Raw genomic sequence first — 26,744 nt, forward strand, 5'->3', positions numbered from 1 at the left:
AAAGGCATAGCTCCAACAGAACAGAAATAAAAACATAACTATAATGCAATAGTAATCTGACAGTCCCAAGAAGGAATAAAGATGGTGATTAATAAATATCTAGAAAGCACTCTGTTTGCAATGTGAAGCTTTGCTTCTAACAATAAGAATGTGAGAAGCTGAATATTCAGGATAGCAATCAGCACTCTTGCAAATTGTTTAAGCAAATGCAGTCTTCACAGAATTGATTTCCACTTCAGGTCTCAACTTTTTTGACAAAAAATGCAAAAATCTGACAAATTACTTTATGATCTAGTTTTCAGTTTCAACTGGGAGAAAATGTTACTAAATTCACACTCTTCCCTTTTCAGGTGTGCATATGCACAAGGAGAAAGAACTTCAGCTGAAAAATGGACAGGATGTGGCAAAGAAAATAAGAAATTATGCTTAGCAAGTTTACAGGAATTAGCTAGTGAAAAAAAAACATTTTAATGGTAACTTTAATTTTCATTCTTTCCCTGGCTTTCAGAGACATGCTCTGATTATTCATAGCTTGCAACACTTCTAGCAGTAGTTTAGTAGAGAGAGGGAAATTATGGTCTTAGTAATATCAGCTTCTTCAGTGGAACTAGTACCTCACCATAACGTAGGATGCTCTTAAATAGCAAGAGCAACAAAGACAGCAAATGACAATTATTTTGTTTAAAACCAATAATATTAAGATAAAAAAATTATTTTTAGAGATGGACGAATCTTTTATTACCTTGAATAAATCACATAATCTTTCCTTATGTCCAAGTTCAGTATCTTAACAGTAATATTCATAACTGTCCTGGAAATGAGTTCACCAACATGTGCTGTAATTTCTTGCTATACTAAAGGAGGTACACAGGCAGTTTCCTCCTGTCATCAAAATATTATTACTGCATATCTGAGAAGTTTCTTACCTTGCTGCTGTGGCGCTTTTTGCTCACTGAGGGAGAACCAGGCTGACCAGGGCTAGGAACAGCACTGGAGGTGGCAGAAGTGGTTCCAGAGTGCACATGAGAACCCTTTTCCACTCCTGAGGAAGCAACCAGAGGCGACTGCTGTAGAGAAACCTTTTGGAGCTCTGCAGCCAGCTGCTTGGGATCAACCCCCGGGGACTTCGCTTTATCTACTGGATTAAAGTAAGAGAGCTTTGTATTGATAATTGCCAGCACATCCAAATCCATCTTGCCAAGGTACAGGGACAGCATAATGATCTTTACAATTTTTTGTGTCATCTGCTTGTATACTTTGAAGGCACAAAAGGCAACCTATAGAAATAAACATCTCTCACACAACATTGACATTCCAATTCCAGTCTTTCTGTCAACTAGTGCTACTTACCTTGAAAGCTTCCTGAGAAAGTACTTCTAGCTGAAGAAAAACAGGCCTTGCTGATCATGCTGAATCATACTGGAGCAAATTATAGATTTAAAGACTGGACTGTACTGTCTTTCAATATTTGGAACTGGTCCAAGTTCACCAAGTATCTCAACTTTCTTGTAAAAAGCTTAAATCTCTTTTTTTTCTTTTTTTTTTTCAAGTCAGCTGGACATTCAATAAAACTGAATTCTGCTTCTGAGATAATTTATACAAAAATAAAGAGAAAAAGGCTCAAAACTTTAGCATCACAAATTAATCAAAGCAGAATGAAATGAAAACAAATGAAGAATAAAAGCCCTGATTCACCTTGCCTTATTACTCACACCTATGCAAGACATCTGAATCTGATTGCCCTCCCTGCTGCCTGGGAATGAGTGGGAAGAATTTACCCTTTGGAGACAGCAATTTCCATCTAACACAGAAATGAAGACAAGTAAGTTCCATATACGCCTTAAACTGCATGGAGTTAAAAGGATACTAGGCACAGCTTGCTTCCCAGGTTCTCAGAAGTATAAGAGGTTTAAAGCAAGACATTAGTCTTATCCCGCCTGCTTGGCTCTAATTCATTTTCTTTCAGAGAGAATGGAGATTGTTCCTTTCCAAAGCCCAGTCTGCCAAACCTCAGAGGTAATGGCAAGACTTGACTTGGCAGGCAGAAGGAACTCTACAGAGCTGGTCCAACTCAGAAACCACTAGAAAATTACCAGACTAAAAGGAAGCATGCCTGCAAGAGTGGAAAAATTTAATTTTATTTCTGTTCTTTCTCATTTTGAGTTTTCTTTATTAATAAAAAGTTGTTTATTCTATCTTCTATCTTTTCAAAACCCAATTTCAGTGTCTATGAATGTCTTTGGTGTTTTTGATCTGCTCACAAAGAAAATAATTATGGGCAGCTCTGCCTCAAAGCTCTGTCAGAATTAGTATTTTCTTTAAATTATTATCAATAACATCCATTTTCAACAAAAAGTAGCTTTATGGTAAGTATATTAATAGCTGGGAAATGTTACATGATCAGCAAATAGAGGATTTAATTCAGACAATTTATGTACTGATTGATAAAAGAGAAGCCACAAAACTCAGAACGGACCCATGAAATTCTGAGTGAAACAGTCTTTTAATCTGCACTGAGCTTGCTGAGGGGCTGCATTACTGTAAGACTGTCCACATTGATTCAAAGTTAGATTAGATATGACTGATAAAGTGACTGGAGCCTGCAGTCATGGTATTGACTGAATAGAAGGGAATCCCCCCAAAAGCATTGCCATCTTAGAACTCACATAAAACTTCACACTGGCTGCTACTGTTGCATCCCTGTTATCTTAGTAAATACTGTATTTTCATCACTCATAACAGACCACAAACCTTGTATTAAGATAACAGGTATTTTCATCAAGGTCTTTTCCAACAATGACAATTCTATGACTCTGTGAACACAGGCCTTAGGACTTCTGTGTTATTTGAACTTGCTGCAGCTTGCTGGGAGCTTTGTTTTAGCTTGTCTGGCTGCAACAGCTATTGTTGAATAACTGGATGGCTGCAGCCCTAATGTGCCTGAGTTATATTGTATAATGGTATGGTATAGTGCCCATTCTTAATAATTTTGACATAGAAAGGCACAGCAGTAATTGCACTGTGCAGATTGAAATATTTATGACTCCAGATTAATAATGAAGTTTATAAGAGCCTCTGAGGCCTGGGGTGACAGCAGTGCTGCAAGGTTTGGACACAGGATGAAAGTGGAGGCCCTGCAGACACCAACAACTCACTGGTCAGTTGCCAGAAGGGATCGAAACTCAGGGACTGGGCAAAGTAAGCCTTAAAGGCAACAGAAGGAAAAAGAAAAAGAATATATCACATGTAAAGTTTACACTATCCAGTCAAGTCCTATGCAATGCAGAGCTGTTGAACAGTGGGGAAAGAGCAAGGTATAGTAGAAAACATAAAAGAGACCCAAGTGGATCCCGATGTGAATATGAAGGAATTATCATCAAGGAGGAGTCAAAAACTCCCACCACAAACATCACACTCCTCCCAGCACGTTCCTCAGGATACCTGAACCATCCCTGATGCAACTTGAGGCCATTTCCTCTTGGCCTACCACTTGTTACCTGGGAGATGAGACTGACCCCAACCTGACTACAGCCTCCTTGCAGGTAGCTGTAAAAAGAGAGAAAATTCCCCCTGAGCCTCCTTTTCTCCAGGCTAAACACGCCCAGCTCCCTCAGCTGACTTGTGTTCCAGATTCTTCCTCAGCTCCGTTGCCCTTCTTTGGACATGCTCCAGCACATCAATTTCCTTCTTGGGAGGGGCCCAAAACTGAACACAGAATTTGGTATGGTCTCACCAGTGCTGACTACAGGGAGACTATCACTGCCCTGGTCCTGCTGCCACAGTATTGCTGATTCAACCCAGGATGCCACTGGCCTTCTTGGCCACTTGGGCACATGTTGGCTCATGTTCAGCCACTGTCAAACAGCACCTCCAGGTCCTTTTCCTGCTACTCTTCTCCAGCCTGTAGTTCTGCATGGGGTTGCTGTGACCCAAGTGCAGGACCTGGAACTTGACCTTGATGAATCTCATGCATTTGGCCTCAGCTTATTGATCCAGACTGTCAAGATCTCCCTGCAGAGCCTTCCTATCCTCCAGCAGACCAACACCAGCTTGGTGTTGTCTGCAAATACACTGAGGGTGCACTCCATCCCCTCATCTTGCCTTTGTATGTAAGGTGTGGTTCCCTTTTTACCCATGGCAATATTTGAGGTGTAACGCCTGAGCTTACAATGCTAACATTCTAGCTTATATCACATCAAATTTTCAGCTGCTATCCAGACCTACAATATCAAAGCAACATCTTGATGCTCACCTGCCCTTACTGGCTCATGCAGCTCCAGGTGCTGAGGGTTCTCAGAATCCGAGAGCATGTTCAGGTCCCTAAAGAAAGCAATGAGAAGCCTGAGACAAAAGAAACTCTTTCCTCATACCCTCATTATTGTATTAAGTAGGTAAATGAATAGTGGTTCATGACAGAAAGCAGCTCCCAAGCATGGTCCCTTCTTAGCTGATACATATTGGCAATGCTGTTAAAGAGCTGAGAAGAAAAGGTTCTTTTAAGGTGAAATCTTTAATGAATTTAATGCAAGTTTATGCATTTCTCATGATGCTTAAATGATTTTCATCTAAAGGATACAGATTTCACTTAAATTCAAGTTACTACCAAATCACCATCTTTTTCTAACACTAGTAAATTCAGTGAATTGTATGTTTGTCAATGAGAGGAGACTGTGGCCTGAAAATGGAAATATCATTATTTATAAAAGTATAATTATTAGCATCTCACTCAGTTTATCTTTCCTTATGACTTTAAAAGAAAAACAGAAAAAACAGACCTCCCACACTCACAGTGAACTCTTGCTTATTATTACACTGTTGTTTTGTGCTAACAAAGGTTCCACCTTAACAACTGTAAATTAAAAAAGAAAAAAAAGAAAGCCATGAAAAGCCAAAAAAAAAATGGAAACAGAAAGATGGGGAAAAACTCACAGTCTTACACATATTTCTGCTTCCCCACTCTGTTGAATAATAATGCTCTGGACTTCTTCATAAGTCTTCCCAGTCAAGGGGATGCCATTCCATTCCAGCACCTGCATTCCTACAAAGGCAAAAGAGCATGAGGTCAAAGGCTCAGATTTTGACAAAGGCATCAGATAGATTCTTCTTGTCTTGCTTTGACAACAAGATTTGATGTGACATTCACTGAATGTTGTTTAAATGGCACAGCACATTAGCAAAGCCCTTTCACTTCACACAGATTAGACTCTTGAATGTTGTCCCTTCCACTATAACTTACCTGCTGAAACAAGACAGGAGATCAGTTCTCTGTGATTCAAAGTATACATGCACTCTCCACAGTCTGGGTTGCATGATATTGAAAAATTCTGCAGTATCAAAAACATGCAAGTATCTACCAGCATGGCAAGAAACCAAAACATTTTATATATCAGACATTTCCTGCCCAGCCATGGTCTTGGAAGATAACTCTTTCCTACAGTGACAAATGGCTGTTGAGAAGCCGAGCCTCAAAATGGAAATAATTTGTGAATGTGTTTTGATAATTCAAATACATTTTCTCTACTTTGTCACTTATGAAAATACAAAAAAGCGAAGGCAGTTGGGCTAACTGATTTTAATGAAAAGATGTGCCTCCACATTTCAAACATCAGCTGGGTAATAATCAGGTTTAAATTTTTCTTCCATATCTTTTCTCATGAAAAAATTGACAAAACATCTGAACATACTTCATTGTAAAATGTAGGAACAGAGCTATGGTAACCGGGCTGAAAAATACTGAATACTGATCTAAGCTGCTGTGTCTTCCAAGTGTGTCAGGACTGAGTCAGGAGACTTGGTACAGATCAAAGTATCTCTATAAGGAAGTTTTATATTCAGTATTTCCAGAGTCAACCCCTCTATAAATCAAGTGAGGTGTATTCTGATAAGATGAAAAATCTTTTGGTTAGAGTGAAATGCTTACAAAAAGCAAGATTTGCATCTGGGACTTATAGGTTCTGAGAACTGGGTTCATATTTTGTAATAATTAGTCATAAGGTTGACTCCAAAAAGATTAACTTTTCACCAGTGTACAAACATCAAAATCCAAGCCTCTGGCTCTAGTGGGAAAAAAATGCTTAATGGGACAAGATACTGAATTCTTAATAGTTCACTAGAAGCAATGTATTACAAAACATCTGAAAAACACACCACCCACACAGCAAGAAAAACCACAAACACTTAACTTGCTACCACTTACACAGATAAAACCAAGTCTTCACCTGGATCATATTTTAATTTCAAAATCCTGTGTAGTTGCATATAACAAATGGGAAAAATAGTGAAGTGAAATGTGGAGATAAACTCATATAAAAACATGCTGCTAAATAAAATATAATGAAAACTGTTTATGGAATAAAACAGATTAAATTATTTGACAATGAAAGAGTATGAGAAATAAAGACTACAACTTTATATTCCAAAATTTTCCATTGCATTCCATGAATTAGGAGTTGAAATATCAGAATTGATCGTAACTGTTGTAATCAAGAATTTATCATGTTGTTTGTAGCAGTTTACAGAAATACAAACTGTGCAAAATGAGTAAAACGTGATGCTCAGAAGTCAGTAAATCCAGCTGCTTCATGCTAAAATAGATCTGACTTTTCCTAAAATTTACCCCCTTTCATTTACCAGCCATGATTCATAAATATGATGTTGCTTTTGCTTGGTAAAGTAGATCTGATTTTAAGCTCAGTTCCTCTGAAATAAAGCAACGGTAATTATGAGCAAGTGCATGTCCCCTTGATTTTTAATCGTACAAATTTAACAGCATGGTCTCTGTCTTTAGAATGTTTCTAGAAAGGAAGGAACTGAAGTTATTTTTGGTTTTTTGTCAGTGTGTGACTTCACAATGCTATTAAGGCAAAGGATGTTATACATGACAGTATAAACCTCCTAAGACAAGCAAAACCACCTTTTCCATGTATTAGCAATGAGCAGGAACAAAAACTGAAAGCTTTAGAAATGTGAGAAACTGGTTAATATCCTTTTGTAAAAAAAAAAAAAAAGATGCTCTGTTGACAAAATACTACCAGCTGCTGTCCTAGGTTTATCACCTCCTGCTTGCATGGCTTCAGAAGAAAATTTACCAGGGGAGCAGTAAGGCTATAATCAATGACTCGCTTTAATTTAAAAGACCAGCAGGAAGAGCCTAGCTGAGTATCACTGCAGTGACGGGATTTGGAAATGGAATCTAATTTCCACTGGTGAGAGTTTCAGTAGTGTGTGCAATGGCACTGCACTCACTCACTTGGTCAGTAAGGCCACACACGCATGAACAAAGAAGCAAATCAAAAGAAAATGAAATCTCATCAGACTTGGCTCACACAGAGATCCATTTAAGCTGTCAGTAGAGGGGTATTTTCTTCTCATTATGTGCCTTGTGGATCATGAATGTTTAAAATCAAACAATTTAAATGCAATTTAATGGATCTGACTGATACCCCTGGGGTATAAGGAAAAAAAATTAGACAAGAAGCTGATTTTTATTTTCTCAAGGTGTAACTGCCATACAGGTTTTGCTTGGAAAAAAAAAAGTTACAAAGAAAACCTTCAGGATGAATGCAAGTCTAACCAACAAAAAGAGAAAAAAAGTAACGCGAAGTCACACTGATGATAAAGTTTTGCTTTGCCTAAAATCAATCCCATTCTGTCACTGGTCTTTGGTAGTCAGAACACGATAGTCACATTTCCAGAAGTTTGTATGCTTCAAATCACCAGTTTAGGAAAAAATAAAAAAAATAAATAAAAAACCACACAAAAAAAACCCCAGCAGGAAGATGAGAAAACTTGCATTGTTTTATGACAGCTCTGCTGACTGAGGAAGAACTAGCAATTGCCCTGATAATCAAATGTATAGTTTCTTCTGGCATCTCTTTTTTTTAAATATTATCTTATTAGCATGGCTACATCCTGCATTGATGGTGATCAATTACACATTTTTAGCAACATCAGCTCCCAGAGTCAGCAGATCAGCTTTAAACATCAAGACCTGGGAGTCTTGATGTTTAAAGTTAACCCTGCTCCACAAGTGTGCTGTCAGACATGATTTGCTCAGCTTTTTTATCTGCTGGATGGTGACATTTAGAACCTGAAATCAGAAGAGGTTTATAATTTTCCACTGATCACAAAATAATTATTACAGAGGGAGATGTTATCAAAATTGAAGTGTACGTTTCCTCTGACACAGTATAGCCATTGTGGGTTTTTTTTATAAGTACCAAATAAATATCTCAAAGTCTCCAGTACTTGCTGTAGTTGCTTAAACTAAGAGCTTGCTCCTGGAGGGAGGGTCAGTGCTTACACTGCAGAAGTGAGGAAGGGCCCACTGGGCCTTTGATGGTTTCATCAAAACCATCCCAGGAAGGAGAGGGTGATATTTTGTTGTATTGCATGATGTTGCCATACTTAACACGTGAAGCTTATTGCTGTTCACAAGACAGTCAGGCTCTTTTTACCAATTAGTAAAGTGCTAGCATTTATTATTATTTTTGCATGAGTATGCCAGTTATCTGTCAACTGATAACAACAAAACCTGAAAACTCTGCAGAACTGATTTCCTTTTTCTGACATTTTGACTAGTCATTTGACAGCTTGTGAAATGGAAGCTACGTACTGGCGAAACTTGAAATAATTCCCTGGGGTTCCTGGGGAACATTCAGCATCCTTTGGAAGATATGGGAAATTTTGGGTAAGAGAATTTTGGAGTAGAAAGTTTGAATAATGTGTAAAGAAGATGAGTTTGTATTCAGATCTAGGCCAAACCTGAACTTTCACATTGCATGAAATTTCTCAGAATCCTGAGTAAACCTGTATCCAAATACAAGGAGCTGGTCCTTGCTTGGAATTACCACACGATTTGGACTGATGATCTTCTGTTGATAATTTTCCTTGTTTCACGCAAAACAACTAAGCCCTCTAATTGCTGACTATTTAGTCATATGTGGATCAACTGCCAGGAAAAAAAAAGCTTATGTAATAGCATGGACTACGTTGGCATTGCTCACTGTCCCTGTGTATGTTTTACAGTAGCTCAATCAAGAAATGCAAAATGCAGATCACTCCTAATGTTCAACTGCTTATATAAAAAAAGGAACTTTTTAATCTTAAATGGTGCCATATGTTTCAAGTATTGATGTATTGCAGATATTGCAGATTGTCAAGAGAGGTTGAAGAATCCCTGTACCTCGATGTGTTCAAAACCCAACAGGACCACTGCCTCTGCTTTGAACAGGGAGACTGAATTAGGGCATCTCTAGAGGTGCTTACAAGCCTCAACTATTTTGTGATTCTGTGTCAAATAGTTACATTTTGTTTTATAGACTATGCTATTTTTAAATCCATATATTCTGTAGCTCCATGTATCAAAGAAAGCAGACAGCTGATTCTAGGGATATTAGATCTGCGCTATGATGTCCATAAATAATTTGAAGTTCCAAGAGTTAAGTGATTTGATCTGAGGAATAATTATTAATTTTTCCTTAATATCTTTGAACTCTTGTACTTGAGTAGGTATGAACACAAACTATTTATCTGTTTTTTAATGAAGAGGATAAATATTTAGCAACAATGAGAAAATGTGCAATAAGAAAAAATCAGAAATTAGTTCCATGAATATTGTTTAAATCTGTGTATGAAAATCTCACAGCTTCTTTTAAAATCTTGGTTTGAATTAAATTTTAAAATTTAGATATACTTGCATCCTGTATCAGGATACACAGTATTTAAGAGAAACTTATACAAAAACAGTTTTGTTTTGCTATCCTACTTTTTGGCAGAGGAACTTTGATGTAGTTCCTTTGGGTAGACTCTGCCCTCATTAAGTAATGCTTAATTAAAGTTATCAACTGTCATTCTATTTAAAACTAAACTGAAAGAAAGATCTGAGAGCTGATAAAGTGAACAATTGCATTATTGCCTCTTTTAGGAGTTCTGATAAAGAAAAGATTATTCAAGACAGAGAGAGTGATCAAAAAATACTACCAACCACAGTTTAGATCCAACAAATAACAAAATACCCTTTATTTTCAACCTTTATTTTCCTTCCACTGAATTTGCTATGCTATGGTTATACAGAACCCTTGAAAATAATATTGTTCTTTTAATGGTTAACAGGGCAGATTCGATGGTATCATGGATATGTCAAATGCATTAACTTAAGTATTTCAGAAATAGGTATCTTCAAATAAAATCCATGTTCATGGCCACTGGTTTGAGGACTGTTTCTTGGGAGATGTTGATGAAGGACTGTGGCTGTGCAATTTCCCTGCCATGGACCCAGACACTGCTTCTCTTTATACCTGCACTAGTTTTAGGACTTCCATTAGCTTTACTCCTGACTTGCAGGTGGAGTGGGGTTAATGGTTGGACTTCATGATTTTAGAGGTCTTTCCCAACCTTAATGATACTATGATTCTAATGCATAGATTGCTGGCTGGATAGAGGTTTGTTCCTTTGCCCTGCAGCTTTTGAGAAAAAGGCTGACTGGTATGAAAAAGCAACTGAAATAAGGGGAAAGAGAGCAAAACAACTGAAGAGTCAATGCTCTCCTTGGGGGCTGGGTATGAACTGGATTTGGAAAGGTTATAGCAGCTGTTCCCTAATCTATCCCAGACATTATTGTATAATTTCTTTTTCTTTATATCTGCTTCCTTAGTAGTGATCAAATCTTCTTCAGACTCATCCTTCAGACATGAGCTGGCTGCATGTTTAAAGTTGAAATTGAAAGAAATCTGGAAATCATCAAAGGATTTGATTTCACTGAATATGAGTCCTGACACTATTTGAATACAGAAATATTAAACTGAACCATTAAACATCTCTTGAGTTTTATTCCCATTTGTAACTATGTGCACTATTATAAAGTTAATCTCAGTCACTTTGAATACAGTCTTATACTATAGACTCTTCTATTCAATATACCCAAGGCACCTAAGAAGTAGAAAAATTTTTGTTTGCTGTGTCACTAAGAGTTTGTAATTACTTCCAAAAAATAAGGCTATACATGTGTACAAATCCTATTATTTTTCCATTTTTTTACAGTCTCCAAACTGTTCTCCTACTGGAATTTAGAAATATCTAAATATTACAATCTTAGAATAGAGCCTCTGGCTTTCGTTACACCATAGTTATATCCACAGATTGCTGGGGTTTATTCTCTGCTTCTTCATAGTTTGTATTGTTTATTCTTATGCAAAATAAACAAGTCAGTTTGAATTGCATTTTTCATTGGTCCAATGATCAGAGAGGAAAATGAAATTGGACTCTACAGGCTAGCAACTTCAATCAGTGAAATGTGAATATTAGTGTCTTCCTATATCATAAGAGATTTAAAATTCAGAAACATTACTTTGAAATCCCAGAAAGTGCTATAAAAGTTAATTATTCACTCAGAACAAGGAGAAAGAATATTAACTTGTAGTCTGACATTCAACACTAAATCACTTTACGGTCTATGCTCTCCGCTTATTTTTCTTTTATTTCTAAACTTTTTTGATGGTTAAAAATAGGTTGATGAAAGTCAATGTGTTAATGTATTTCCCCATACTGCTGGACATGAATCACACCGAAACTCATTATTTCTTGTAGACACCTTAACTTACTCTCCCATTCATCATTTACACTCAGGCTGAATATTTTCCATTTATTACAATAATTAGTATATAGACAACACTCACAATTCTTAAAAATGGATATGTTGTTCATCAGGTAGAAATTATATCATGGACCTGTCTATGCCTCATGGCTGCTATGCTGCTACTATGAAATGGCACTTTTAAAAGTACAGCCAGAGCAAATCAACCTCGTATTTGAGGTGTACTTGGCATTTACTGGCAGCTACACCCCACATCACTGACAGGTACAGCTGCAGCTACCAACACAGTATGAAACACCTCTCTATTTTTGTGTGCCTTCAGATTTATACATATATTGACATGATTCTATAGATTACCCTTCAGTTTGAACTATGTCAGAGAAACAAGTGATGATCAGGATGTATTTGTGTGACCTAATTGAAGTTCTTGGCAAGTTAAATGAAGATTAGAGTCAGTGTTTATGAAAATAATCATTATATTAATGGTAAGTTTATAGTGCTTTCACCACTACTATACCCTGAAAGATTAGTTTACATCAGAGTTACAGACAGAAGATCAACTATACCATGTGAACAAAATGTTGTGGTGCATTGTAATTATTCTGTGTTTTAGAACAATACATGAGTTTTTGTAACATAGTGTTCACTGAAGCTATAGAGCATAGCAACTTTGCTTTCAGTAATGTTGTATAAGAGACTATAATGATTTTGCCAGTGAAATGAGCTTCCTGTAGAATGATCTAATTTAGCTGAAAGTCTTAAACACTTCATTATCAGGTTGTGCCCACAAAAAAAAAACTCTGCTTTTAAAAACAGTTTACTATGAATTTAGATTATTTTTAAAAAGTCCTGTAGTAATATATATGGCAGAATGAAAAGGTCTGTTAATTCAAACTCACCTAAAGATTCACCTAAAGATCAGTAAACAAAGAGGGCGCAGGAATTTCTATTTGCTGTCTCCCTCATGAATGGTAAGTAGCTAAAAACCATTATTTTCATGGTAGTTTAATAGCAGGTATGAATTTAGACTAGTATATCCCTGTCTGCATTCTATATCTATATTCATGTATTCAGAATTCAGTGAGGTTTTTTCAATTTCCATTTTTGAGGAATAAATTATTCTCCTTTACACAAATGCAGTTCTGTTAGTCCAAATTCTATCAGTTACAGCTGAGAATGGAGTGATATTTGGGTTCAAAATTTCCTTTTGGAGGGGCTAGAGTGACATGTCATGAGATGCAAAAAAAACCAGTTCTTGTGGAAGTTACAGTGTATGTCTGAAAAATCACTCTCTCTGCATTACTTAATTTCTAGTCTCCTTAAGAACATAAATTACGACAGCAAACATGTCAAACAAAGTCTATATAAAACACTGCTCTATTGTCAAAACAATTAGATTCTAAGCACAACTTAATTTAGATTAAAAGAAAAAGTGACATAACTTATCAGTGTTAAAATCTCTTGTGTAGTTCCAAATAAAAAGAAATATTTAATGCTCTGTCTTCTACAGAGGAGGGCTGAAGTTACCCATACCTCACCAGGAAGCAGCCTACAGGCTGCTGCTAAGATACCCAATGCCTGATCTTCTCTTTAACAAGGTGAATCTCTGCCAAGATCAAGCCCAACAGAGTGGATCTCAGACAAATCCAGACTCTCCAACTCCAGTAGCACTGGTATCTATATGTTGATGGAGGATTTAGACTTTCTGCTCTGCCTGTTCTCTCTTCTCAGTCACTTCTCTTTCTTCAGTCAAAATATCCTCCATTAATGAAACAACACAGAATAAATTGGGTTCAGACCAGTAATCATTTCTACATCCAAGAAACAGCAAATACCTAGTAGCCTGTGGTATCCTAGTTAGCACTGAAGTGACAAGAAAAAATGAGCCAAGGGAGAGAAAGTCACCAAGATGAGGTTATTGTCTCTGTCAAGTGGAGCTACATCACAGAAACCTTAAGAATAAATAGTCTGAATGAGGCCTGATGGGATAACAATAAGTCTAAGGAGCCTGATGGGATTCATCCCAGGGTACTCAAAGAGCTGGCTGATGTCATCTCAAGACCTCTCTCAAAGATCTTTTAAGGGTCCTGGGGATCTGGGGTCACTTGGTTTATTCTTCCTACAGATGAGGAGACTGAGGGGAGACCTTACTGTGGTCTGCAGTTTCCTCATGAGGGGAAGCAGGAGGGCAGGCACTGATCTCTTCTGTCTGGTGGCCAGTGACAGGACCCAAGGGAACTGTGTCAGGGGAGATTTAGGCTGGGTGTTAGGAAGAGATTCTTCACTCTCGAGGGTGGTTGGGTGTTGGAACAGGCTCTCCAGGGAAGCACTGAGTCTGTCAGGAGCAGGACAATGTTCTTAGACACATAACGTGATTCTTGGGACTGTTCTGTGCAGGGCAAGGAGTTGGACTTGATGGTCCTTGTGAGCGCCTTCCAACTTAGGATATTCTATTCTATTCATATTCTATGAATGAAATATGAGTGATAATTTATGTATGTAGGACTCCCAGAAGAATTATGCAGGGAGAAAAAGGAGATTCATGGCAGACAGAATGAATGTCATCAAGATCCCAACACGTTAACACGTGGCTTCTCAGGACATAGCTCAGGTAAAGAAAAGCAGCCTAAAAAAAGACAGGGCAGAACCATACTTTAGCAAAGAATTGACTAAACCAAAGTGCAGCCTGAAAATATAAAAAGACAATGGGAAGAAGATAAAGAAAGCACTGAGGCCATAAGACCCTGAGATAAGGAAAAAAAGGACAGCAACAATTTCCAGTGACTCACAGGGGTATAGGGTAGAGAAACAAAAGATCACAATCACTATCAGCTTCTGAAAGTGTGCAAAAGGCACCTCTAAGGCCATCACACAGTTGCCAATTTAAGAACCTAGAGGATGAGAAGAAGACTCAGCAGCTGGCATCCCTTGGTCTGTGGACATGTCACTTGCATATACACATATGGTTCTCATCTCCTGTATGTATCTATTTTTCGATTGTATACCTATAATTCTCCTTTTAAGAAAAGTTTTGGCAAATTATGCTCTTCATATTGTAAGGTAAGGTAAATTCCTTATATTACCTTAGAACCAATATGTTCACATTCTAATTAAAGTTGAGCTAAATTTTTCAGTCATATACTAAGTTTCCAGATAGGCAGGGTCATTATCATAAAAGTTATTTAAAAAAAAAAAGTTAGCATTTCTTTAGCTGGAAAAATTGAAGCATTTCTTTATCCTTGTTCAAAAATACATAGTTTTTTAATTTCAAAAAGGATTTTTCAGTCCACAATGCTTAATTTTAGGCAATATTTAATTTGAAAGTAAAGCATTTTAATCTCTTATTTTTTTCAGGAAAAAAAGTTTAGTTCACAAGAAATCCAACTTCTATTTTTATGCTAACATAGATGTATGGACAGGTGGAAGGTCACAGCCATGCCAAAATATGTTAGTGATGCAGAGTTTGCTATTTGTTTGTTTGTTTCAGAAAGTGGATGATGGGGTTTGTTTGGGTTTTTTTGTTTGTTTGGGTTTTTTGGGGGGGTTTTATTGGGTTTTTTTTGTTTGTTTTCTGTTTTGTTTTTCACATTTTTCATGTTTTGTTTTCACATTTTTGTTTTTCACATTTTTCACATTTTCATATTTTCACATAGTTTTTCACATTTTTATCACAAATAGCTGTAATTTGGTATCATTAAGTACAGGGGCAGAACACAGATTTAAAATTACAGTATAAATAATATGTTTGCAAGTTCCTCATGCTGTCTCCAGAGATGGAAAGAGATGCTCTAATATTTAATAAAATAAAAAAAATACTACTTGAGAAATTTGACTAGATATGCCAGTTAACTAACTGAGGAAAAAATATATTATACAACAGCGTCTAAGCAAAAGGCACTGGTTTTCCTATGGGGAATAGTGACCTAATCGAAGAGAAACTCATGTTATCTTACAAGATGTCAAAATATTTTCCCTTCATAGAGTTGTCAGAATAGAATTTTTACTATTGGAATGACTTTATTTCAGCCTATGCTACTCTTTCATAGATTAACTGGGCGTCCTCACAAATTCCTGGCATATAGCATGTCCATAGATGTAGAAAGATGTGGAACAAATTTGTTTGACTATTGGCTGGTTTCGACAGACAAGAATCTGAACCACAGGGGAAAATGCATAAAATCACCGTATCTTTTTCATCGAATTTTGAACAGATTTAGAACAATAAAGAAAAGAGTGTGGAAAGCAGTACACATGTCTGCAGGGAAGAACCTGTGCACACAAGCATACTGCTATTTTGGTTTTACCTTGGTTTGGGTTTAGAGTCAAGGTACAAATTTTTGGCTGTTAAAAGTTAAGTGTCTTGCCTCAGTAGTTGACTGGAAATTTCAAGTAGTTAATGAATGAAGAGAGGCAGGCTCCTCTTCAGATGGCTCATCTCAGCTGACACCTCTTTGGAACGAGATGAATCACATCCCTCAGGGTATCCTTCTTTCACTCGTGGTTAGTAAAAGAGCCTATAATACAAGCTGAGGGTAGATATTTACTTTTCAGACACCTAAAAATATGTGTATCGATTCCCCCCTTTGTCATCTAAAGTGATAAATCTGTTGTAGAAACAGAAATGGACTTTTTTTTTCTCAGTTTAGCAAACTGGTACCTTATCAACGAGAAGAACAAACTGAAAGAAAGTGGTACTTCAGGTGAAGGGGATTAATGGGGCATCATCAGAGACTGAGTTGTTAGTTCTGCTTCTGCTACAACCAGCCTGGTGAGCAGCGCAAGCACATCAATTAGCCTCTTTGTACCTCGATTTCTTCATGTGTTAAAAAGGCACAGTGGAAAGATAATGTTATTGTACATGAACTTTGAGATGTCCAAGTGACAAGTGCTATTAGTAAAGCTAAGTGTGTTTGTGCATCAGAAATCTTGCTAACAATAGAGCTGTAGGAGATAGTGCTTGTGAAGTATTAAAAACTGAGTATTAATTGTCCACCTTTTGTATCTAACTCTAATGGTTACCTGCTAGAACTGACTGGTATTTTAACAGAAATTTGAAAAACGTCAGGATTTCCGTTTTCAATAATTACTTGTTCTTCCAAGTGCAGTGATAAAAGTAGGTACAAACACCATTTTCAGGAACTTCTGCTGAGTGACATTAATGGTAGCCCAATTGCACTGCTGGGTTAAGAGTAACAAGGTTCCATCATAGGATGCTAAGATTAGAGATGTCTAAATAGCCTGTCCTAGGAGCTCAAGCACTACCCACTGTCTTGACACAATCTGAGCTGAAAATTAAGAATCAAAAACATCTGATGTGATTAAATGTGATTTGTGAGTAGATTTTAAGAGTCAAATCAGAGAGATATAATCAAATCAGAATAAAAACTTGTGCATGGTCATATTTAAGAGGACAGTTCAACCTGCTGTACTGGTTTTGAGTGCAATAGTGAAATCTTCCCACCTCAGTGCAGAGGACTGGACAAGCAGCTGTGTGGGGCTTAGCTGCCTACCAGGGTAAAACCACACTTGTAGATCTGCAACATGAATCAGAGAAAGGGAAGTAAAACCCTGTAATGACTGCGATACAGCTCATTGAGAATGGTACATTATATGCAACTAAAATTGTCTTTAAAACTAATAAAAATAATTAAATTTAATTTTAAATTAAATATTTAAAATAATGAATACTCTTCTCACTGCCTTAGAATGTAATTCTTCTGGTGTTTTCACATCTCCAACATACTTGTAACTGCCACATGAATTTTTTCATTAACATCTCTGTATACAAATTTGATCTGCAGTACTTAGTCAAAGAAATAGCATTATTCTCACAAATAGGTCCATTTTAATAAATTAAGAATCCGTGCATGAACAAATAGCCTTGCAAATAAATGATGCAGGGTTAGGCCAGTGGTTTTTTTATTCTCTGTAGGGTTATCGGAAAGAAATTTGAATGCACAATTACTGAAGCTATTCTGTACATGCAAGATCTGATGGTGATTATCTGGCAGCTAAATACCTAATCAACTTCCATGACTACTCACACGCATACTGATTAGCAGCAGCTTCTATTTCTTCTCAGCTACACTAAAACAAATGATCTCTTACCAGCCAGTCCCTGTGTATTTATGTGTTATGATCACAATTAATGTACTGAATTCACCATGCAAGCATTGGGAAGACAAGAAAAACAAGCTATGATACCACATTCCTTTATTGATAGCTATAGTTATAGAAATATAATTCATGTCTCTCCAGGCAAAGCAGTTTCCCCATGTGTAAGGGGGATACTTTTGAATTAGATGATCAATGGAGCATAGAGGCATGAGAACGAACTCATATTAGGATGTGAAACCAGCTAGAGTATGGTACAATGTAACTTATGGCAGAAGCTAATTGTAAGGTCCATTGTGCTTTTTAGCAAGTCAGCTTGATATCCCCTATTATCAGAGCTGAGTTCTTCCTTGGTTTTGCTACATATTGCAAGATAGATACATCTACCCTTGAAACACAATGGTAGAGGTCATACATAGGGGTGAGAAAGATGATGATGGGAGGAAGATTATGTGGGCAGGGGTCACTCGCCCCTTGCCCTACAAGTAGGGCATGCGCAGACTGTTGCCATGAGGTCATGATTAGGCGGTGTTTGGCTGCCATTCAGGCATCACCTTATGCTACGTACTGGCCCTACGTAGTGTAATGTGGAACTGATAAAAATGGGGTGTCGAGACTGCTGGGTTGAGCGATACTCATCCTACCACTGAGACTGTGTTGCTCCGCGGGGACGCCCGCTAAGCATGGGTACCGACCAGCTGCTGCAGATCCTGACAGCCCTGGCCTGTCTGTGTGGGTAAGCACAGGTTATTGATAGGAAGCAACTGAGAGAACAAACTTTTTAATATCCTTTTAGTGTTCCTTTAATTCCCCTTTTATGTTTATAGTATTTTTCCTTTAGTTTCCCTTTTTACTAACTAATATCGTGTTATCCATAATATTGTGTTAAGATCCTTTTTTGGTACCCCTTTTAACTAGTTAATATTGTATTAAATGCTGTTCGTAGTATTTGTTTTAATGCCACCCGATAACATAGTTAGTTTGTATCCTTTTTTAGTTTTTAATTCCTCTTGCTAAGTTTATTGCTATTATTATTATTCTCACTGTAATAAAAGATATTTTGTGTGCTTGAGTATTTTTTGGCACTTGTCTTTATTCCGGACATGTATCCGAACGTACTGCTACATAAATTGGCGTAGTCGGCAGGATACATGGAGGAATAAGCAGTGCCCCAGGGAATTCGTTGGTGGAGTGCTCAGCTGACGTTTCTCTGTGTATTGGTGGGAGATCTTCAGGTGGAGTGCACAGCCTGGAGAGCCGCGTCCCCGTGTGTGTTGTGTAAAAGGGAGATTCTCAGGTGGGGAGCATAGCCTGGGAAGCCGCGTCCCTGTGTGTGTGTAGTGAACTCTGTGTGGGTGCCGTGAGTGCCAGTGTCTGGGTTCATATCTTCAGCTAGTTTTACTTTGTTTTAAACTGGTTTTTGTTGTTCTTGTTGATTAAGATACTACATGGGTGGCAGTGCTTGTGTTTTATATGCTTTGTTTGTTTTTTGCATATGGGAGGTAGTTCTGAGCAATTAATTGTGAGTATACCACATTTCTTGAGAGCTAGAATTAAGATTTGTCCTTTTTGCAATTGTTGTTTATATGTACGACTTCGTTGTATTAATTGTAATAAATATATCCTGGGACCTAGAGGCAGCCAGGAGATAAGGCTAGATCGGACTTTAAATTTTTGTTGTATTCGGTGTGGAGCGAATCAAAGTTTAGAAGATACCCGGTGGATTAGGTTTTATTGTTGTTTCACTCATAGATATGTCTTTCTGAGGATTCATTCAGAATTACTGTAGAGTGTGTATTTGGTGGTTGGTATATAGAGACTTTAGATTTGTTGTGTATGTGTAGTTAGGCTTGTTTGTGATGTAAGAGCCATAGTTTGTGGATTGGTGTGTCTCATTTTGTTTAGCTTGAAAATTGAGAATCTGTTGTTAGTGTTTTGTTAGTGAGAACACTAGCAGACTAAGATGAAAAAGTGGTTAGGAGGGTCAGCCGCAGGCGGCAATGAACCCAAGAAAGCTCCTCCCCGTGAATTAATAGAATTGGGGCAGGAGCCATGGATTACTTTGTAGAACAAGTGGGAAGTGTGTACAAAGATTCCTTTTGAGTATTGGGGGCAGCAGACCCCAATGGAGGTATTGCAATACTGGGAGCAGTTTACCCCTACTAGTAAATCAAGCAGTCGTCTGGAACAGGCTGGACGAATGGGGGGTGCACTGCTTACTGTATATAAGTTAACTGTGGAAAAATGCAAAAAACTGCAGGAGCAGCTGAATGCTGTAAGAGCCACTCAGTTAGTACAACGCCAGACTTTACTTGACCTTCAGGCTGAAAAGAACAGGGTAGAAGATAAACATGTTACTTTAGCTGAGAAATATGCTGTGAGAACTGTTCGGTGCAGACAAAGGAAAATAGACCAAAGTGATCAGAGACCATGGGTGTGAGCTATAATCACTTCCCCTGATTGGGATCCAGAGAAGTGAGATAGTAACATATAGAGTAGTAGTGATGATTCTGATGAGGACGATTTTATAGAAAATTCAGAGAAGTTATCAACATCAGATGAGTTGGCACACAGAGCAAGGAGCTGCCTCTGTGATAATAGACAAAGTTGATGCCACGAAGTTTTTAGGGTTAACCAATGACGTATATGTACAAAATGCCCTTCGGCGTTTAAGACGAACACCAGGGGTTGATAGAACTTTAGTTTCAGTCATTGCTGAAGGCCTCAGTGACCGTTTTACTAATGATGGATCATGGCAGGATGGAAGTTCATCCTGGGTAACTCTTCATCAAGCAATCAAGATATTAAAGGGGGAAGGGATGAAAGTAGCTATTGAATTGCAGAGCCCTGAACTTTACATGCAACAGCCTTTAATTCTAGTAATATGAAACAAACTGTTAGAAGGCTGTCCTGTACCCTGGAAACCATACATTATTCCACTGCTAGTGTCTAACTCGGAGGCACCCATAGAAGAGATCATAGAGAAGTTGCAGCAACTTGGTGACCTTCCAGGCCTCTCACCCACAGAACAAAACCTTAACTTGATACAATTATACTGTTGTAAGAGGAGAGGTAATATGACACCTCAAGTAAATATTAAGTTGTTAGTATTGGGAAGGGGGGAGTTGTTTGTGTTTTGTCTCCCACAGGACCCTGCTAGCTTCCAGCATGTTTGATGAAACCTTATCATGAGCAGCAAGAATTCTGGACAGAGATCAGTGAATGCTGAGCAGCACAAGACCAGCCCGAATATCACATGGAAGAAAAACATATCCTAAATATAATTAATTGTGTCTACTAACTTTTGCTAACTGGTGTAATGACTCAGTTATTGTGTACCTGTCTCTTGTGTGTCTTGTTCACACCTGATGTTGGGATTCATGTAATGAACAATGTCCTGGCCAGAGGCTGGGAGGATATAGCTACCACAGCCATGACTACTCTTGCATTAACCTATTCAGTGCAGGTTATGTATCTTGAATAACAAGATGGATTAGTTATTCTTTTCTGCATAGCAGGTCTCGTGTCCCAATGGATCCCTGGATCTACTGCTCCAGAGATAAGAAGGTCTATATTTCTTAGATGAGTTACACCAACAATCTGTATGCTTTGTTTTGTGTTACTGGTAAGCAACAATCAGAATTGGAATATTATTCCTGAACTGTGTGCTGCCAAGTTGTTCTGGCAGCAGTGTTAAAGGTAAAGGCTAAAGCTAAACCCTGGCTTCAAGAAGTGAAGGACATATGTGATGCTGTGTGCAGAGGGACTGCAATTGTGCTTGGTTTTGTCTCCTGGGATGGGGCAGACATGCCACTAAGGGGGGAAAGAAGACAATGGAAAACTATAAAACTTGTAACATCCTGAAGCCTAATGGTCATCACTGTATAGAATGATCCGTTTCTGTGCTATTCATGTCACACCAGTGATGTTTGTGAAGATCAGTCAGAACGGTGTGGTTTGGGAATTCTAAATCAGACACTGATTGTTTTGCAGTGCTCATATTTGTATGTGTTTCATCCCAGTAGTGTTACAGCAGGTGGCAAGAATTATTTGGAATCAACAAATGACAGAAACCTTTTGGCTTACGAGTCTATACAAGAATATATGTGATTGTGAAATAACCATGTGTGAGGTGCTGGGCCTCGCAGAAGAAAAGCTTATGTTGAAAAGCTGGTTGGCAAGACTGCAAATGAAGGACTGATGTTTGTGGACCTCCCTATGGGCTCTGGCTCACATCATGTTTACAATTTTCTTATGATGAACTGGTAATATTCTAGTTAAGTGCAGAAATGATTTCACACTCAATAGTATAGTTAATGTGAAGATGGATAAAATTCTTTTATAGCATGGAGGCAAGAGATAACCTGTACTATCACTCCATGAGGTGAAGAGGGATTGACTGCAGTCAGGGGTAAACTGGGGCAGGACGGTTTGCTCCCGATGAGGCCTGGAATCTGTACAGAGAGTGCAAGCTTTCTGTGAGAGCGGTTGGTGAGACCAGGATGTTGTCTGGTGTTGCATCAAACTCCAGATATACATTGCCTGTGATGGCTCCTAACAGGCCTATAAATGTGTGACTGGCAGTCAACCACTTCATACTATAAAAGATGAATCCAGACTATAAAATTCTGAAATGAGAAGTTCTGTTGTATTAGACTTTATATTTTGCAGAAATTCTTGAGCCCATATGATTGGACACACCTGTCCAAACTTGGAAACTAGGTCTGCCAACCAGGAAAAGATTATCTCAAGTACTGTTGACTCCAAGTAAATAACCACTGTAATCAGCTTAGATCTCCTCACTGGGGATGGACATGATTATATTATTGTCTGTATTTTCGCTGTTACTCAGTTGTTATGTTGTTCACATTTTTAGAAATGACACTTCATCAATGTGCTGTTCGAGTCATTCACCAGTGTCATGGTCCAACCATGGACCACGCGGTGGGATGGAATCCAACAGCCCCCAGGAACTGGTCTCTCCTCTGAAGATGCAGAGCAGCAGGGCCTCTTCCTGACCCAATTGTACCTTCCAGAAAGATATCAGCTATACTTTGCTTCTTTGCTAACTTCTGTTTTAGATGTCAATGTGTGGACCACCCTGGCCAACGTGACGAAGACAGACGTGATATGTGTGTCCATGGCAACTCCCACGAGTCCTTTTTGCACCTGTCTGGTTGGAGTACCTATTGATAACTACCGGTGGGGAACTCTATATAATGAGACCGTGTTAGCAAACTGCACACATCCAGGAACTCAACAACCTCTTTGGTGGTGCCAGGCATCGTGGCGAGCTAAAAGTGGAAAGGACGCCACTTGGTATATTAAGTCTTTAGCATACATGCATAATTTTCCTGCTTTACCCATTCAACCACAAGAGTTGGACATTTTAGGGACATTAACTGCAACTCGATGCTTCTACCTAAACTATACGTCAGGTACCAAGGTTAATGAAGGAGGAGTTGACATTTTTCCTAGAGATATTTACCGGAACGCATCAGCTTGGTGCAATGAGACTCTGCAAAACCAATTTATTCCTGGATTTGATGCGATAGGTCTCCCAAATGATCTGTTTCTCATTTGTGGACAAAGAGCGTGGAAAGGTATTCCGGGAAAGGCTGTAGGAGGCCCTTGTACCTTTGGACAATTAACCTTTTTTCATCCTCGCAGCGTAACCTTGCCTAAGCTAAGAAGACGCAGACGTGGCACACGGCGATTTACTCCAGACTGTAACTCTGATGTAGAGTTTTGGAATAAGGCTGAAAGAATAACTGCTAGTATTATATCTCAGATAGGGACTGCTCATGCTTTGGCTTCTTTAAATAAACTAGGATGCTGGTTGGCTAAAGAAGCTAATGCTACTTCTGCTGCTTTGAGTGCATTGCTCACAGATGTAGACTCTGTTAGACATGCAAGTTTACAAAATAGAGCTGCTATTGATTTTTTGTTGTTAGCCCAGGGACATGGCTGTCAAGATTTTGAGGGCATGTGCTGCATGAATTTAAGTGATCATTCTGAATCTGTTCATGCTAGCATTCAGAAATTAAAAGCCCTTACTCAACAATTACATGTTCATGATGAATGGAACCTCTTTGGTGATTGGAAATGGGGATGGCCCTGGTTACGAAAAGTGTTAATAGGCTTGTCAATAGTTGGATGCATAATAACATGCATATTGTGTATGATTCCCTGTATACTAACATGTGTACGTTGAATGATAAACACCAAGCTAAATGCATTGCAATCTCGAGTAGTTCGTTATCATCCTCTTGCTACCATTGATCACGCGGTGGTATGTAAGGGGGATACTTTTGAATTAGATGATCAATGGAGCATAGAGGCGTGAGAACGAACTCATATTAGGATGTGAAACCAGCTAGAGTATGGTACAATGTAACTTATGGCAGAAGCTAATTGTAAGGTCCATTGTGCTTTTTAGCAAGTCAGCTTGATATCCCCTATTATCAGAGCTGAGTTCTTCCTTGGTTTTGCTACATATTGCAAGATAGATACATCTACCCTTGAAACACAATGGTAGAGGTCATACATAGGGGTGAGAAAGATGATGATGGGAGGAAGATTATGTGGGCAGGGGTCACTCGCCCCTTGCCCTACAAGTAGGGCATGCGCAGACTGTTGCCATGAGGTCATGATTAGGCGGTGTTTGGCTGCCATTCAGGCATCACCTTATGCTACGTACTGGCCCTACGTAGTGTAATGTGGAACTGATAAAAATGGGGTGTCGAGACTGCTGGGTTGAGCGATACTCATCCTACCACCGAGACTGTGTTGCTCCGCGGGGACGCCCGCTAAGCATGGGTACCGACCAGCTGCTGCAGATCCTGACAGCCCTGGCCTGTCTGTGTGGGTAAGCACAGGTTATTGATAGGAAGCAACTGAGAGAACAAACTTTTTAATATCCTTTTAGTGTTCCTTTAATTCCCCTTTTATGTTTATAGTATTTTTCCTTTAGTTTCCCTTTTTACTAACTAATATCGTGTTATCCATAATATTGTGTTAAGATCCTTTTTTGGTACCCCTTTTAACTAGTTAATATTGTATTAAATGCTGTTCGTAGTATTTGTTTTAATGCCACCCGATAACATAGTTAGTTTGTATCCTTTTTTAGTTTTTAATTCCTCTTGCTAAGTTTATTGCTATTATTATTATTCTCACTGTAATAAAAGATATTTTGTGTGCTTGAGTATTTTTTGGCACTTGTCTTTATTCCGGACATGTATCCGAACGTACTGCTACACCATGGGAGAAGTCACTGTTACCCTAAGGATCACAATATCCAAAAGAAGGCCCTGCTTGCAGCTGATGACTTGCAAAAGGACGACAGGGCTGGTAGTTCAGGGCTCATTTTCAAGCCACCTGAAGGAATGGAGGAGCTTTTCTGCTGAAGTAATGAAGTACATCAAAACTCATAAGGAATAATACAGCCTATGAGATACAGTTTAAGACTTCTTGGGCCACAAGATGAGGAGTCGGGGTTGATGAAACTGTAGCTAGGTGGTGGTAGGGAAGGTGCTGGAAGGATATGTCCCTAGTCTGAGTGCTGCATGACATTGGGGTGGTGCAGGTACCTGCCCCGCTGTTCCTGCTGCTGCACAGCAATCGGAAATTGCAGCCTAAACAGGCAACCTCTCGTCCTGTAACAACAGCAATGAGCCTATCTACTTTGATGCTTTCATAGTTTCAACTCAGCAACTACACACTAGCCCTAGGACAAACCCTGTCCTTAGTTATAAAAACGTGTGTGTTTTAATTGCACATCAAAACCACATTTAAACACCGAACTGCTACTGAATTCGCAGCACTGCATCCTCACAGTACCTCCACTGAGTATTGCAATGGTCTATTCTCCTTCAAAAATATGTCCAAGTGAGATATCAAACATTCATTTTTAAACTGCCAAGTGTAAGTGTTAAATTGACATTTCATCTGTAGACTCAAGCTCAAATGTGTATTATGGGTCAAGAAGGACAAAGGAGTTTGATCATTCACTATTTAATCTTTCAAGACTTCTTTCATTTCACCAAAGCTATTGAACAGGTCTGAATCTTCTTCCTAGGACTCATAATCTGTGTAAAGAACCCAGTTCACAAATTTAAAGCCAGCAAAGACAGAAATCTCTGTATTACCCATGGGGCTTATTAAGTGTTCACCTTTAAACAATCCATACTACATCCCAAGATATGTGATTAAGGATACATAGTGAGAAATTTTTACTGTGAAGCATTAACAAGTATAGGTAGATCCCTTTATAGATGCCTTGCAAAAGTATTTCTGCAAAGAGTTTAACACATGCAGGATTTAGGAGGTGGGGTTTGTCCATTAGGTGGCACCAAATTTTTCCATATCTATGGAAACTGTAGGCAACAGAGAAGCATTTATCTGCTAGTTGCTGTCAGATGCTCTCCTGGATAGTCTCCTTTCAGAGACAGAACCCCTGAGATGGCACTGCAGCCCATCCATGTGGATCACTGATGGGTATTCATCCAGACAGAGAAGTGTGTGCTTCAGCCTGTGTTTAACTAACCACTCGTCCAGTTTAAAGCTGGTTTTATCATAGCTACCAGTCTGTCTGCATCATACTCAAAAAGGGTCACTGTCATGCTTGAAGATATTTCCAGTTCTTTCTTTGTATCTTCACTCTTTCCAAAAGAGTGGGAAGTGTTTTTCTTCTCTTAGGTCCTCTACAGCTACTCAATCAGAAGAAAGCCCCTACTTTTCAACTAATCAGTCAGCTTCTATTGTGTGACTTTCAGAGCTCTTACTATCACTGTAATAGGTTGATACCTTTGTGAAAAAGAAGATGAAAGATTTATCTTTTTTCTTTAGTATTGTCTAAGACCAAAACTGCTTCTATTTCCCCATTAGCATCAGTCATGAGAGTCCTTTCCTAGAATTTTGTTTCCTTTTATCCTCTCTTTCACACACTTCTCAGGAACTCTCAGTTCTTTCTATTCAGTTACTTCAGACCCATCTGATAAGTATAATCAGTAAATGTAATACATAACTTTGCTTTAGT

At 38.4% G+C, this 26,744-nt stretch overlaps 2 protein-coding genes across 2 annotated transcripts in view; one reads left to right on the forward strand and one right to left on the reverse strand.

Annotated features, from left to right (window-relative positions):
* PCLO (piccolo presynaptic cytomatrix protein) overlaps positions 1-26,744 on the reverse strand; it is a 348,414-nt gene that overhangs the window by 83,972 nt on the left and 237,698 nt on the right. Inside the window, exons 11-13 of the mRNA XM_064656444.1 lie at positions 4,930-5,038; positions 4,253-4,320; positions 927-1,138 (exon numbers count right to left, since the gene is read on the reverse strand). Coding sequence (XP_064512514.1) covers positions 927-1,138; positions 4,253-4,320; positions 4,930-5,038 — 389 coding nt within the window. The remainder of the gene's footprint in view (positions 1-926; positions 1,139-4,252; positions 4,321-4,929; positions 5,039-26,744) is intronic.
* LOC135414988 (uncharacterized) lies at positions 22,424-24,716 on the forward strand. The gene is made up of 2 exons (XM_064656443.1): positions 22,424-22,474; positions 22,584-24,716. Exon 2 carries the CDS (start codon positions 22,629-22,631, stop codon positions 23,919-23,921), a length of 1,293 nt encoding a protein of 430 aa, XP_064512513.1. The 5' UTR covers positions 22,424-22,474; positions 22,584-22,628; the 3' UTR covers positions 23,922-24,716.

The sequence above is a fragment of the Pseudopipra pipra genome, chromosome 5, assembly GCF_036250125.1.
Source record: "Pseudopipra pipra isolate bDixPip1 chromosome 5, bDixPip1.hap1, whole genome shotgun sequence".
NCBI classification, from domain to species: domain Eukaryota; kingdom Metazoa; phylum Chordata; class Aves; order Passeriformes; family Pipridae; genus Pseudopipra; species Pseudopipra pipra.